The sequence below is a fragment of the Uloborus diversus genome, chromosome 7, assembly GCF_026930045.1.
Source record: "Uloborus diversus isolate 005 chromosome 7, Udiv.v.3.1, whole genome shotgun sequence".
NCBI classification, from domain to species: domain Eukaryota; kingdom Metazoa; phylum Arthropoda; class Arachnida; order Araneae; family Uloboridae; genus Uloborus; species Uloborus diversus.
The window spans coordinates 147,794,270-147,810,111 of record NC_072737.1 but is presented as its reverse complement, the minus strand read 5'-3'; the positions used below and the strand labels follow the sequence as shown (position 1 = coordinate 147,810,111).

At 33.2% G+C, this 15,842-nt stretch overlaps 1 protein-coding gene across 1 annotated transcript in view; it reads left to right on the top strand.

The window, feature by feature from the left end:
• Positions 1 to 15,842, top strand: part of LOC129225681 (cyclin-dependent kinase inhibitor 1B-like) — a 55,653-nt gene that overhangs the window by 16,105 nt on the left and 23,706 nt on the right. The window contains exon 2 of the mRNA XM_054860157.1: positions 7,613 to 7,805. Coding sequence (XP_054716132.1) covers positions 7,613 to 7,746 — 134 coding nt within the window. The 3' untranslated portion in view covers positions 7,747 to 7,805. The remainder of the gene's footprint in view (positions 1 to 7,612; positions 7,806 to 15,842) is intronic.

The window sequence follows — 15,842 nt, the reverse complement described above, 5'->3', positions numbered from 1 at the left end:
AAAACAATGAGAAATCCTTGAAAATGAAAGTTCTTTTCCTTTTTTTTTTCTTCTCTTTTGCAGTCGATTCATATAGATTCAACGATCCATTTATTGTATAATCTGTAAAGTGAGGTAATGTTTAAAGCGGAAGTTAGTCCATTCTTTATTTTGCAATCCTCATTTTTCTAAAATAAAAAAAAAAAAAAACATCGTAACACAGTAAAAAAGGCTTTAGTGGCAAGTTACGAGTTACAAACACGTGTTTCGGTGTTAAACTTTCGTGCAATGTCTTTTTATACAGAAGCTGATTATTTGCATTGAAAAAGAGGTTCCATGTAATCTAGAAACCTGTTCGTAATTTTTCTTGCTATTTGTTCATTTAAATGTTGTTAAAATGCTTTTAACCTTTATTGAAGTTTTATTGTACTTGTTTAAAGCCTCTAATAGCCAGCCCAGTGAGAAGAACCTGCAAACGCTCTCCCCCCCCCCCTTTTTTTTCTTGCATTGAAAAAAAAAAGTTTTTGTGTAACCCAGAAACCTGTCCGCAACTTCTATTGATATTTACATTTTTGACTGACTTTTAAAAGGAGGCGGTTATCAATTCAAACCATATGTACGTTTTTTTTTTTAACAATGTTATTAATGAACTTTTAAATAACGTTGGACCCCATACTTGGGGTGATATGAGATTAAAATGTTTTCTTAACTGTCTAAGATTTCCTCTCCTTTCCTTTTCCTGATTTAAAGAAATATTTTTACTTACCCACTTAAAAAAAAAAATCTTTTAACTTTTTGCACTAAGGTTATTATTTCGATTTTATTGTGTTTGTTAAAAGCCTCTAATAGGCAGCGCTGCCAGCACGACAAAATGTTTTGATTTTGACTCGACTCTAAAGCACACAGCTCTACTGAAACAGCATACGTAATCGGCAAATTATGATTCGCTTTACCTTTATCGAAAATGCATCAATATTTGCTTAATTTTTTCTGAAAAAGTTTTGATGCGAAAATAGTTTATCACAAATTTATGTTTTGTATTTTAAAAATAAGAGCTATAAATTGATGACGTAAAATGTAGAATAAATAATTCATATTATGTACACTAAAGCAATATCTGCATAATTTTCTCCCAATTTGTTTCTGTTTTGTTAGTCTGATCTTATCTCTTGTATTTTCTTGCTAAAAGTGCTGTATCAGTAAAATAACCTTGTTAGTTTTCTTAAAATTTTGACACGAATCTTACTTATCTCTAGACATAACAGACTAGACGCAGATGATAATTCTGTCTGCAAATAATGTTTTTATGTAAAAATTACATTTTACATGTCTTTCAATTTCACTTTGAAGTAGAAAAGTGAAGTGCATATGTTGATGTTGTTTTACCAGAAATTCGGTTTATTAATTCGATAACAAGTTCAATAACACTTTGAAATTAATGTATATTTAAAATTTTACCCTATATTCTAACACAGTGGTGCGCGACCTACTACCCGCGGACCACATCTATGTGGCCCATTACTTTGTTTATCGTTACAAACCGAACGGCACAATTAATGACAATGTTACAAATTTGGCGTCAAATATTCAGAAATTGGAATCTGAAAAGCATGCATTAAGTAAAATAAGCATCAAGTAATTGATGGTAACAGTTACTGGTTTGTAATTTTCTTTTCTTTTCCAATTTTCCCATGTTATTTAGAAACTATTCAAGTAATTTTATGTGTTCTGGCTCGTGAGAATCATTTTAATATGAGGTGCGACCCTCAGGTAGAAAAAGGTCTCTTTTAACAGAATTAAAAGGAAGGCATACACTTTATTAATAATCAAAATATGTGTCATTTTTAAGCGTTTTTTTAACGTAAGCAAAACCATGATTCAAAAAAAAAAAAAAAAAAAAAAAAAACATTGGTGCATTAATGAGAGGGGGGGGGGGGTAAACGAAAACAGAGGACTTAGTAAATTTTTAATGAAACTACGAAAACGCATTTTTTATCCGTTCAAAAATTCATTTGCATTTTATAGGTTTTGAAGTGTAAGCAAAAATCTCAAAAAGTATACCTATAGCTTACAGATTAAATAATTCGAATTTATTAGTAGCTAATAAGCCTATTACACTTTTTTAAAAATAAAATCCAGTTAGAACCAAGTTTTAGAAAATAGTTCATTCAACACCGAAAAGATAGCTTTAGAGTATCGTATTTTTTATGGAAAAGCGTGTACACCTGCTACATATATGATCAGGGGTCAGTCTAGGATTTTTCACAGGGTCTTATGTTTGTGAGTTTAAAAAAAAACGAAAAATCAAATTTTTTGTGAAATTTCTAAATGTAAACCAAAAGTAATTTATCACTATGTGTAAGATTTCTGGTTTGTGTACTGCTCAAGGAATAAATGAATTTGAAGAAGGTCTTATTTGCTCAATCGGAATTTTATAAGCGGTCCGTTTTAGTTAATCAGAGTTGTGTGAATGCCCACTTGTAACAAGATGGAAGTTTGTGAAAGGTTCGTAAAAATGGATTCAAACTGGATCCTTGAAGATATATATCGTCGCCTCAGAGCAACAGTAGGATATCTTAGTGTTATTCCTGGGATAAAATGTCTTAGTGTTGCTCTGAGGCGACGATATTTTTGCATAAATCTGTCATGTTAACGAAAAAGCTTGTAAAATTTTAATCTCACGACCAAACGGCACGAGCTTGAGGGTCACAAATAGGGATGAAACTCTGGATTTAGGTTAATTCTCACTAGGTATGAGCTCAAATAAAGCGGTTCGACTGCATAGGTCCTAGTTAGGCCGTAATTGGGGTCCAAAGTTTCTAGTTTAGCTCCCAAATGCAATGGTTTTTCCTTTCAATCAACCTTTTTGTACTCTTTTCTTGATATTGCATGACAGTATCACCCAACTGAATGCATTCACAGTATAGAATCTAATTCCACCGCCCCTACGTTAATTTAGACGTACATTTAACGTCTCTTCTCAGTACAACGAGGGGGGGGGGATTTATTCTATGCTGTGAAGGAATTTAATTGGCTCTTACTGCAATGCAAATGCAAGAAAAGCGTAAAAAAAAGGTTTTGTTTCAAAGGAAAAACCATTGCTTTTCGCTGGACTCAAACAGCAACTTTGGACCCCCGTTGCAGCCGAACTAGGGCCTATGCAGTCAAACCGTTTTACCTGGGCTCATATCTGGTGCGACCTGACCAAAATCCGGAATTTCATCCAGATCTGTGACTCTCAAGATCGTGCCGTTTCATAGTCAGTATAATTCTATTGTTTGACGGAATATTTCGAACAACATCTGTTATTTTAGCTTTCCATTTCTAACGGATCAAAGATTAAACAATACTGTTATCTTCACTGTGCTCTTTCTGACCTAAAATTGTCTCCCTATCCAGAAATGCATTAATCAGCTTTCACACGAAGCAGGGACACTTGAGATAGAATCCAGTTCAAAGCAAAGAGCACAATAAAGTTGTTGCACAAACAAAGCAATCCATATGCGATTCGAACCTTTTTTGTATTATCAGGTAGAGCACTTGAGACTGGAAGATGAATGGAAAGAGAAACAATAAGCAAATGTAAAAGATGAACATATTACGAACTTTAGACGGTAGTTATGAATTTTGTTTGAAGAGTCTCGATTATACCCCTACGCTTGGTGTGATACGGGATTAAAATGTTTTCTCAATTCTCTAAGATTTCTTCCCCTTCCTGATTTGACGAAATAGTTTTACTTTTTCAGTGTGAGGAGGGGAGAGGGATCTTTCACCCTGTTAGTAAATATATAATGCACAACCTTACTTGACATGTAATTAGCTCTTAGTTTCCATAACATGTCAACTCCAGGAATTTTTCAGTTTTTATGTCATAAAAACGCAATACTTCTTAGGTTCAAAAATTTTTGATCCCATTTTATTTCTTCGGGATTTCTTTATGTGAAATACAGCTATAAAGCATGTAGTTGCAAAGCCAGAAAACTGCACCTTCTTCCTTTTGAAAAAAAAAAAACAAACAAACATAAGAACGATGTACATTATAAACTATTCAAATAATTGAAAATTAAATTGTTTAATCAAAATTTAAAAAAAAGGCTCAAAAGCTCGAATTATCAATGTCTATACAGTAAGACAGACTAACAAAGTGTCCAATAAAAAAAATATAGTTTTTCTCCACCTGGTCGCCACTCCCGCCAACCCTACCTGTGCTATCAACAGTTTTAAGTTATCAGAAAACTTTTGTCACAAAATAAAGTAATTTCTTGCTTGCATAAATTAACAATTGAGAAAAAATTAACGTTTACGCCACTGATTCGTTACATTGAAATTTATTTAAAATAATGATTTTTGTAAATTTTAAAATCAAATTCGTTTTTATTTACTCTTTTTTTTCTGGTTTACGAAAAATATGGCGATTAGGGAAAAAAAAATGAAGTTGCGACAAATAAAATTGCTTCTACTCGCCATTGGTGACCACAAAAATTTCTCAGGCTTCATCTTCACTGTATAGTCATCCATTTTTCATGGAATTACTTTCTATTTATTTTTCATTTTTCTATTGTTTCTTTTCGTATCATTTTAATTTAATACTATCGGCTCACATGAATAGAGAGTAAAATTACTGACAACATGCATGTAAAAATCGAAAGCTCTATCTTCATTCGCGCTAGGCATTTAATCCCCTCTGTTATTGCAAAGTAATCTTGCTTTAATCTTCAAACAGAAGAATTCCCAGTATTTACCAAGATAAACTAATTTCCGATTATAGTAACATATCATTGTTGGAAAGTACTCTGACGCAAGCCAAATTCCTTCTAATTTCTCCTCTGTAAAGTCCGATAACCCAAGGCACCTTTGTTCGCAGCGATAGCAGCTCCTCGAACAATGCCTAGGGGTCAACTTCGCAAACGACCCTTGTGCTATTGTACAACCCTTTCTTCAATAATGTCCCCCTCCACTTTTTTTTTATTCATATAGCCTTTCAAGATACGTCTTTTGCTTGAATTTTCATTTCGTTATTGTCCTTTTGTCATGCATTAGGTCACAACGGTTTCTTTTTTCCTAGCTAGAGAAAAAAGCTTTTTTTTGCGCATTGCGTTTAGAACGACACAGTGTTGATCTCTAGAACAGTGACCTTAACCCTTTATAAGACTATTTTTTACTTATTAGTGCTACCTTAAATTTTTTGGATTAAGATTGATAAAATAATTAATTTTTTTAAAGCATTTAGGTTATTGAAAATATTTAGTTTAACTTTTGGAGCCAGGGTTTTTTTTTTTTTCTTTTTTTTTCTTTAATGAGTGGATGGAGGGGTGGAGAACTCTTTTCATATTTATATATTGAAGCTCTATGCTTCTCTCTGCTTGAGAAAAATATTAATTTATCAGAGATGGTCAAATAGTTTATTATAGACACTCATTTGTTGAATTTGGTCTTTCCGACTGCATTAAAAAGAGTCAAGTAAGTCACCCTGAGTACCCTTTTAGTGTTATAAAATGATTTCACGAAACCCCATCCCTCTCTTAGAAAATTATTTCTGAAAATGATATTTACAATTACATCAATATGTTACCGGTACGTTATGCGGAAATAATTAAAGAAAATTATTGTGTTTCTTAACTAAAAATTGTGATATAAAATTAATATAAAACAACAGTCATTGCAGATCATCCATATATTTGATCTATATTTCCCTCTTATATTTAGTACGAGGAAATGCTTGCTTTTTTTTTTTTTTAACACGAGCTGTTTCATAAAAGAACATTAGACGTATTTCAAGATCAAAGTTTGGCAGACATGAAATATGGCTAGAAATATGCTAATTTTGAGATCCATGCAGTAAGTTTACTTCGTACAAAGTTTTTTAATACAATTTTAGCTTTTTTAAAAGTTTAATGTTTCTAAAAACTAAAATTCAAAAAAATAAATCAGACACATCGATCTAAGACGCGTCAGTAAATAAGGTGGGTATTTTTGGGAAAAACAGCTTCCCTTACATGGGACAGACAGTGAAAAAGTCCTTTAAATCGGAAGTCAGTCCTGACTTGTGAAAAAAAAAAAATACGAAATAATAGTTTTAATTGAGTAATAGCAGAATGTCGAAAGCTGGTCTGTTCAAGAATTGAAAGTTTCCCAGCGCTAGATATCTTCAGGTGCAGTGCAACTGATATCGAATTAAGTTTTGTTAAATGGATAATGAGCTGTTTTTCCGAACTGATCTTTTGCCTGCAAGACAATGCAATCTTTCTTTGTTTTCAAGTAGAACTTCTGTACTGATGAAATTCTAAAAACTGTTGCGTCAATCTCTTTTTCTCCCTAAAGATTATTAGTGTGGTGTGAGATAAGGATAGTCCATTGTTTTGGTTCCAATGAAGAAAATACGAAAAAAATTAAAAGTTCCGGCTTCTAAGCTACTAGTCTGCGTCTGGGAATTCAAAGGAAAGGCGATGAGTCATGTAAGCTGTTAAAAGATAATTACATTACTTAAATATACGTAAACTAGTATTAGCTATCTTAGTGGATAACTTATCAAAAAATCGCTTTAGTATTTGTTTTCACCAGAGTTTGTCGAAAATGGGTAGTAAAACAAAATATGCCTATAAAGGGCTATTTTGTAGAATTTCATAACTCGTTATAGAGAAGTACATAGCACTTCTAATGCGCAAATAACAGAAAAGCAGCAAAACTTTCAAAAATGAAAAAAGCACAGAAACGTACAATCATTTTTAAAAAAGTTTGAAACTTGAAAGTTTTGTGTTTTTGACTAATGTCGATTTCGTATACTTGGAAAGGAAAATCATTTTATTAAGTAATAAATTAAACATTTTCTGTTTTGTTGAATGGTTGAATGCATGTTAAACTTTCTGCACCAATTTTAGAAAAGGCAATTTTTAGATGTCTTTGACTTTTCATCAAGAATGCTAGAACTTTGTGCTTGTTGAAAAACTAAGTTGTAGTGTAATAAGTGTTGTTTTATGATTTGACTTAGCACTTTCCTCCCTTCAGGCCATATCCAAATTGTCTAGCTGGTGATGGCTGGCAGCACAATCTCTGTGTTAGAGGTAATGAAGGTCGCTCACTAAATGCTCCTTAACCACCATCACTTGGGTGCACTGAATTGGGAGAATGTCAAGGGCACCCATATGGGTGAGGATCAAGTGGAGGATCTACCCCCCCCCCTTTGAAATTAGAACTTGCTTGCTTTCAGTACTTTTTTCTTTGCAAAAATAAAAACATTTCTTCTCCAGCAATTAATGAATAACTTATTAAAAATGTCAAATTTTAATAACTCTAATCTGTATTGAAATTGGTTTCTATGGGGAAAACATCCTGCTAAACCATGGGGAAAATATCTGAGCCCCCCCCCCCCCCTAAAATTTTACATACGGGCGCCCTTGGCGAATGTCGGAAAGGTATTACACATATTGTCAACAAAATGGTTGCAGAGTTCATCGACACAAGCATTGTAACAACATTCATTTACAGATGTGTTCTCGTAGCATGGACATTTTGTTAGTAGAATTATAACTTCAAAATATTTGTACTAAATCAAAAAAACAAGTCTGAGCTGTAACTATAACTGTTGAATGCTCAGATACATGCCACTATATTGTTTGTTCTCTTCTTTTTGCAGATTACTTACACAGTCGAAAACGCACTCGTAGAAACAGTACATCTGTTGCATCTCCCAAACTGAAGAAGATGCGCCGCTCGACTAACTGCAATACTTCCGAGGATTCCAGGGCATCATCTGTGTCTAGCACGTAGAGCGTGCCACCGTTTAGTTTCCTAATGCTACACAACCGAAGTTGCTGGATACAACAGAGGTACTGATTTCGTTACATAATGTTTTAATTTCATAGAAGAGATATTTCTTGAACTAACTAGACAAGTCAGTTAAAATTATTGCAGTCTACGATATAACCAGGTGTTCCAAAAAATAACGATTGCTTGACCGTTAAAGTTTGAAACGGATCGTTAAAGTTGAATAAGAAACTCGAAGGTTCTTCGAGTCAGTTCTAGTTGCTTTTAGTCAGTTTTTAACCTCTTATAGTTGCTTTGTAAATCACATGGTGTGTATATTTCATTGCGTTGCTTTTAGACGTAGAATTTAGACGTTGTATTTGTTACTTTTCAGCAATAATAAATTGTATCAACTGATTTTAATTATTATTAATCAATTAATAAAATGTACCTTTCGAAAGAATTTCGCTATTTATAATCCATTAATTTAAAAAATAACTTACTGTCTATCATTAGTTATTTCATAGAATATCTAGGTAAAGTATGAAATATTTCACTTATTGTTATATACTTTTACCTTCGATCGGAAAAGTTAATAAAAAAAAAATACTTTCATAAACGAAACAAGTTATTTACCATTAAAAAAAGTACACTTTTATTATTTGCGCGCGTACAACAGATTCCCCGCTCTAAGGGGAAAAAAGAAAAAAGAATCAGACCTCCCACTGCAAGTACGAGAGCAAATTTAATCTCGCAGCATTACTAAATTCTACTCTGCTTTTCCGTTCTCACCTGTGGGCAAATGCAATCGCACTTTGATATTATTGGGGCATCTTGAAGGCGCTCCATCACGCCGTGGGCGAAATTTCAAAAACACCTGCCCTTGCTGAGTGAGAGGAAGGGAAACAGGAGGGGCCTGGAAAATACCAGAAGATGCGCGTTTCTTGCCGTTGAATCCTACGTAAAAAAAAAAAAAAAAAAAAAAAAACGCTTTGCTTCTCAACATTTTCTTTCAATCATTGAAGCGAATTTTATACACAGTACTAGATCGTCCGAAATCCTATCGTGAAAAATTCGAACGCACAGTTCAAAGCTCCCGCAGCCGAAAATAAGTTTAAGTCAGTTTTTTCGTAACAGAAATTAATTCAACATTTTTTGGGTGAAGTCGGTGTATTTTCCAGAAGTTAATTTAATTCGTTTTTGTTTAATTATTATATACTAGCTCCTCAGAGAGTGCTACTGTAAATATTTTCCCTTTTCCCCTTTTGTTCAGTAAACAATACTCATTTGTTAAATTTCATTGAAAAATGTAATAACATATTGCATCGTATATGTACTACATAGTATGTGGTGTTCATAAATACTGTTTAACCACTTTATTCGATTTAAAGACATACTATTTTCCTAAACTCTTGGTTATTTTCGAAACTCCTGAAGTACCTATGGTGCCAATTTCGATAATCGAAATCCAAATTTCGAAGGAACCTAGCGTCCCAATCAGTTCGGATTTTTCGACGTTCGGCTGTATTTTCAGTTACGACGTGTTATGAGGATTCTTTATTATTTCAAAAAGCAAGGAGTTATCTCCACGTCTACCCAACTTTAAGATCCAGAAGTTAATAACTTGACAGTAATAAAAGTTATCCCCAAAAGAACAAATTTATATGGGACATTGGAATGAAGCTAAAATCACTTTTACATATTTCTTAATTTAAACTACATTTCCCTTTGCAATGCTTGATAAATGGTTCGATATGCAATTGCTTAGGTGGAATGAACAATACAATGCTAGACCTCTTTTCCTACATTCTAATCAACAAAATGAACTCCAATTTGAATTTTCTTATTTAAAATTGCATGTATTCTTGAATGTGGTTAAAAGCATGCATTTTTAATTGTTTAAAAACCAAACAAACAAGTAAACTAAACAGATAAACGAGATATAAAAATTCAGATAAGGTTTTTATGCATTCTAAAAATGCTATATTCTGCTATAAAGGACAATCATTGATAAAACTTGTGTATCAAATAGAATCAAAGCTGTGGGGAAAAAACACCATTATTAAACTAAGCCAAAGATTTTAAAACTGAATAAATTTTCTAACATATTATTTCTTCTTTATGAAAACTTCATTTCAATAAAACACACACACACACAGGGAGAGAAGGATTTGTAGTAAATTTTTTGGTGCCAGAAAAGACAAAGAATCAGCACGTGCATTCACTGCCAGACCAACAGGTGTCAGTGCACGGATATCCCAAGTTGTCTAAAAATCGTACTTTCCTAGCACGTTCGCGAAGGCAACTAGCACCTGCAGCACGAAAGGAAAAACTAACATCTGCCTGCAGCACCAGGAAAAAAGGGACCGAGAATGCTGCATTCCGAAACAGTGGTGATTTCTTTAAGTGACAGACAAAAATGTGAAATGTTTCTTCTATTACTCAAAACCAAATATTATCGTAATTTTTGCTTGAAAAAAATCTATCGAAAATTCATAAACGGAAGCTCATTCAACAAAAGTAGCGATTAGATGGTAATGTTAAGTTCTCGTCAGGAATATTTTTTAACGCATCTACAAGCGCATTTCATGCGTTGAAAGTCGAAACTACGGTTTTTAAAACAATTAGTCAAGCGTCATTTCACTTTTTGTATTTGAAATAACAGTTTGACATCGTGAAAAATGGTGGAAAGCAATTGGAATTTTTCAAGCACTAAGGTAAACCCACCGGTGGTGGCCAGTGCTTCAGTAGTGGTCACTTAAAGGTTTACATTTGAACAAATACGATTTTAGGTCTCAAAATGGATTCAAAAGTGCATCAAATGTGCAGGAGGTATCACCTCCTACACATTTGAATCCATTGGGAGGCATGGAATCCTTTTTTTTTTTCAAATATAAACCTTGAAGTGGTCACTACTAAAGCACTGGCCACTACCGGTGTGTTTTGCCTTATATTTGAATGTTTTTTTTTAATTCAAAAATAAAAATGAATATACAAACAAAATATATGGTACACAAATCTTCTTTCTCCTCTCCCTTCTATTTCATCATTAAATTCATTATTATTATTAATTTTTATTGTTATTGTTACTATTATTATTGCTATCATCATTATTGCACTAATATTATTGTTATCATCATCATCATCTTTTTTATCATTACTAGTATTATTATTATTGTATATTTACTTTTATGGAATTGATATGTATTAAGGTCTTTACTGTTTTTCGCACATTACCTTCTTCCGAAATAAATTTACCGCCTCTAAAAAACGTCGAGAAATATCTTCGCGCCTTGAAAAAAAAAAAACCTTCCAATATCTCCGGCTCTCGGACATTTCCCTCAATCCGTTCAGACTCGATTCCCCGCAGGCTTCACGGACAAGGATCAAAACAAACATTCTGACGAAAGACCTCAAATTCTGTCTCCCAAGTTACGATTAAATTGGTGGAATCGGAAGCTCAGAAAGATACATTCACATCCGGCAGGATGTAATTCCAGTTGCACCCTCTACCGAAATAGCTGACCGCGGAGCTGTTTAGCTAATTCAGGCCTCAGAACGTAAAACTGAAAATCAGGCTAAGTTTGCTAGGAAATGCGGCATATTTTCGCGATTTGGTGTCTTATATGGGAAATTATGACGTAATCAATGTCGTAATATGTTTCGAAGAATACGCCAAGGATTGCACGACTAGCCGCTAAGTTGAGGAATCCACAAAACATATTTGAAGAAACCCATTTTATTCAAATTGTTCTGAGAATCTTTTTTTTCTTTAAATTAATTTGTAATTAAATGTTATGTCCCTTAATCTTTCTTATGGTCTTATTACACGGTGCTACCTTCTGCAACTTTTTCTTGCAACTCCATGTATTTCTACGAGGAAAAACTGCTCTGTGTCGCCGACAATTGCATGCAATAATTACACCTAGTTGCAGGTTTTATCCAATGAGAATTTTCCAAACTGCATGACATCACGGACCTCAGCTATCAAACTCAGTGACGTCCGCCGATACTAGTGGTAAACCTGTGAGTGGGCGGAGAAAGTTTCAGGGAGTTGCTGCAGCTAAAGTTGCACCATGTAATAAGACCATTCGAATAGAATGAACAAATAGTTTTCAGCAGCAAAGGATTGTCAACAAAACCAAGTGTTGCCACTGAAGAAATTGCAACAGAAAAATATGAGGTTCCGTTAAAGAGTGATTCAGTTCTGGAGTCTACTATCACCCCTGGAAATTTCTTGAAATTTAGGCAGATTTTACAAATATATTTCGATAATGGGGACACGAGGGCAAATAATTCATCTATACCAAAACGTGTTTTACTATGCTCTTTTGATAGCTACTTATTTAAATTTTTTCATCAGTACACTGTTGAAAGGTTTCCAAATTAAACATTTTTGTGTAGGTGCAGCAACTTTTTATACATTTGACCTGACACTACGGGAAGTATCTCCAGTGGGATGATATACAAAAAATTTTTATCTATTTTTTCATCACATATCATTCCATCATCTTTTTTTCGTAAATAATATGGAATTGTGTATTCAGTGCAGAAATTCCTGACCATACAGAGCATTCTTATTTTAGGATCAAATCGAAAACCAAACCCCTCACAATGTTATGGCCCCCTAGTTTAAACTTTGGCCCTCGTTCCATCTTCACACATTTCTATAGAATGTTACCGCATACCCCACATTCTTGGCGCAGTCCACAAGAAAAGTCTGTATCGCTATACACCCCTAATCCTCGCATTCTTCATTTTTTATAGACCTTCTCTTAAATGGGAGTTTCGTTCTCCACTGCATTGACCAGAAAGCGCGCGAAAACTTTGAAAAAAAGAACACATAACGTTTCTTATTTTTCTTTCTCCCTTCTCCGAACTTTTTCAGTTTCTATGTAACAGAGAGGCGCGATTGGGTCAGTTCGTTCCTATCGCCGATCCTTCGTTATATTTTTGCCCCCTCTAGTCGCTCCTCCGTGTTTTTTATATTCTTTTTATTTATGCAACGACGAAAAGCGGGAATCCTCGCTATCAGATCTGTTGACTCTTTGTGGCTTTTAACAGGACCTTTGTCAGGGGACTAGGAACAAAATTCACTCTCGAGCTTCACTAAAATTCATCTTAATTGTTTAGAATCGACTTTGCAGTCGAACCTCATAAATCCGGACTAATAGGGGATCCAGATCGTCCGAATTAATGGAAGTACGGATTACATAAAAAAAACTCATACTTTGAGCCAAAATACATAAACAAACTACTGTACACAGTAAAAATTGTATTTTGCATTCAAGGGAAAGATGCATAAATGCATAATAAAAAAATTACAAAAATATCTTACAAAATCACATTATTGCGTTAAAACATCTTTTATTTATGCAGTCATCTAAATGGCTGCCCGGATTAAGCGAAGTTCGGTTTATTAGGGTCCGAATTAAGAAGGGTTTGCTGTACTTTGAATGTAAGCCTGAAATATTATGCATTGTAACATTTGTGAATTTGATGAGCCTTTTTCTTTCCACTCCAGCAACTCAAATAGCAGGAACTGAATATTTTACTAACTTTTATTGGATCAAAGTTTTAAACACAAGAAAAAAGTATAATAATTTAAACTTTTCGTCTTTTATTTGTGTACTAGCGGCACCCGCACGGCTTTGCCCGTAGTAGAAAATTAAAAGGTCTTTTGGTTTGCCTGTATATTTACAAATAATATATGACGAATTTCTCGCCAATTGGCTTGCCCATGTTACGGTTCCACGTTATGATAACTTGGTAATTTACTCGTGCATCTTATGATAATTTTGCTCGGGAAAATGTTCTTAAAATTGAAATAGAAAAAGAACAAAATCGAATTTTCGAAAAATCGCCTTCGTGCTACAAACTAATTCTTACAAAAATTACAAACTTGTGCCAAATTTCATGAAAATCAGCCGAACGGTCTATGCGCTATGCGCATCAGAGATCCTGACAGACAGACAGATATCCAGACAGAGAGACTTTCAGCTTTATTATTAGTAAAGATTCCTTTTTTATAGTTTGATAGAAATTGTTACAGCTTCATCAAAACAAATTTGCAATACACAAATAACTTGCTTCGTTCGTGAAAGTATTTTTTAATGAACATTTCCTATCAAAGTGTACAATATATATTATATATATATATATATATATATATATATATATATATATATATATATATATATATATAATAATAAACAAAAGAACTTAAAAGAATAAATATTTAAGACTTCGGTAACATGTAGGTTTTCCCTGTATAATGATCATTTCATGAGTTCTTCTTCTTTTTTTTTTTTTTTTTCTGAGCAAAGTAAAAGATTTTCGTCAGTTGAGAGAATAATTAGCAATAAAAACTTAAAAAAAAAAAAAACATTTTAAAAAGCTGCAGCTAAGAACGATGCATTATTGACTGAAAAAACTACCCTTTTTTTCGTTTCATTCAACAAAAAATGCTGTTTAAAAGTTTCCGAAAACGTTAGCTCTTCTTCAGTAGGTTTTCCAATCTTCTGCAATTCTCATTCATTTCATCCCACAACATCTTTAGAAATGTGGCATCTCTCCCCCCCCCCCCCCCATCTTCTGATTGTAATACGAAGTGCCCACATATTGAGGACATTTTTTAAAAGATGATTACCTAGAATTTTAGGTCTCTACTTATCACGCATATTTTCCTGTAAGTTTGCTTTACTTACTCTCCTCTGGAGCATGCCCTGTAGAAAGTTTTACAGCATTAGTTCAAATATAATCGGAAATACTGTTTCCGTATGACTTACATATTCAAAATAAATGACATTTATTGATTTATTTAATTCAAATTTAATATTTAGAAAAAATATTTTCCTCACATGCCGGTTGTCTCTATAACTTACTGATTGTACTAATAATATTGCGGTTTTTACAAAATAATGTATATCACGGTAATCCGCATTTTAAGAAATATTATTATAGAAATATGAGAACTTTGACAATCTATAGTACTTAAAAATAAATTCGTCTTTTCCCATTCGTATTATCTTTAAGCATTCTGGAATTTAAAATCGCTAAGGTTAAGGTATTTAAAAGCAAATGTGCTCAACTGATTCTCGCACCAAAATAATATTTGTTGTATATATTTTTTTTATTAGTCCTCGCTTAAATATTTTAAGCAATATAGCATTAAAAATGAGAAAAGTTATGCTCAAGTTACTCCAGTAGAAAATTAACATTTGTGTGTGTGTGTGTGTGTGTGTTTATTCATTCTTTGAATATTTCAAGCAGTCTTGAATTAAAAACGTTATGCTCAAGTTATTCCTGCACAAAAATAACATTTGTGTTTTTTTTTTTTTTTTCAATTTTTATTAGTCATTCTTTGCATCTATTACAGCCTTGAATTAAAAACGTAAAACTCAATTATTCCTGCACAAAAATTGCATTTGTAGTAATTGTTTTTGTTACTTTTTCAATTAGTCATTCCTTGAATATTTCAAGCAGTATTGAATTAAAAATATAAAATGTATTTCTCAAGTTATTTCTCCTTAAAAATAAATAATAATAAATAAAAAATTTTGTATTTCTTTTTTATTGGTTCTCACTTGAATAATTCAAGCAACCTGGAATTGAAAATTAACAACATTATACTCAACTCATTACTGCGCAAAAATAATTTTTGTTGTATTGTTATTTTTTTTAATTAGTCCTCGCTTGAATGTTTCAAGCAATCTCGAATTTGAAATCAGTACAAAAGTTCATTTAATGTCAAAATTTTTTTTTTCCTTTACCCCGAAAAGTGCTAACTGCGGGGACAGTCACCAATATGTAATTTTTGGAAAACCCCAACAGTTTGGTAGGACTTTCTGCAGCGTGCGTTCGACTGACTCGACCTATGAACTCCATTCCCATTTGTCACCGTTCGTCTGTCTGTCTCTTTTTTAGCAGTTCTTCAAAAAAAAAAAAAAAAAAAAAGCAATATACGACCAACAAGAGAAAGATATAAAAAGTCCCTCCCCCGTCCTGACCTTAGTCTTGGTGGGGAGGGAAAAGTAAATGCAAAAGTTTCCAGAGTTGGGGTTCGCTGTCCCTCGCGTTTCTCGATTCATTGGTTTTCGGATTTCCTTGACTATTTTCGC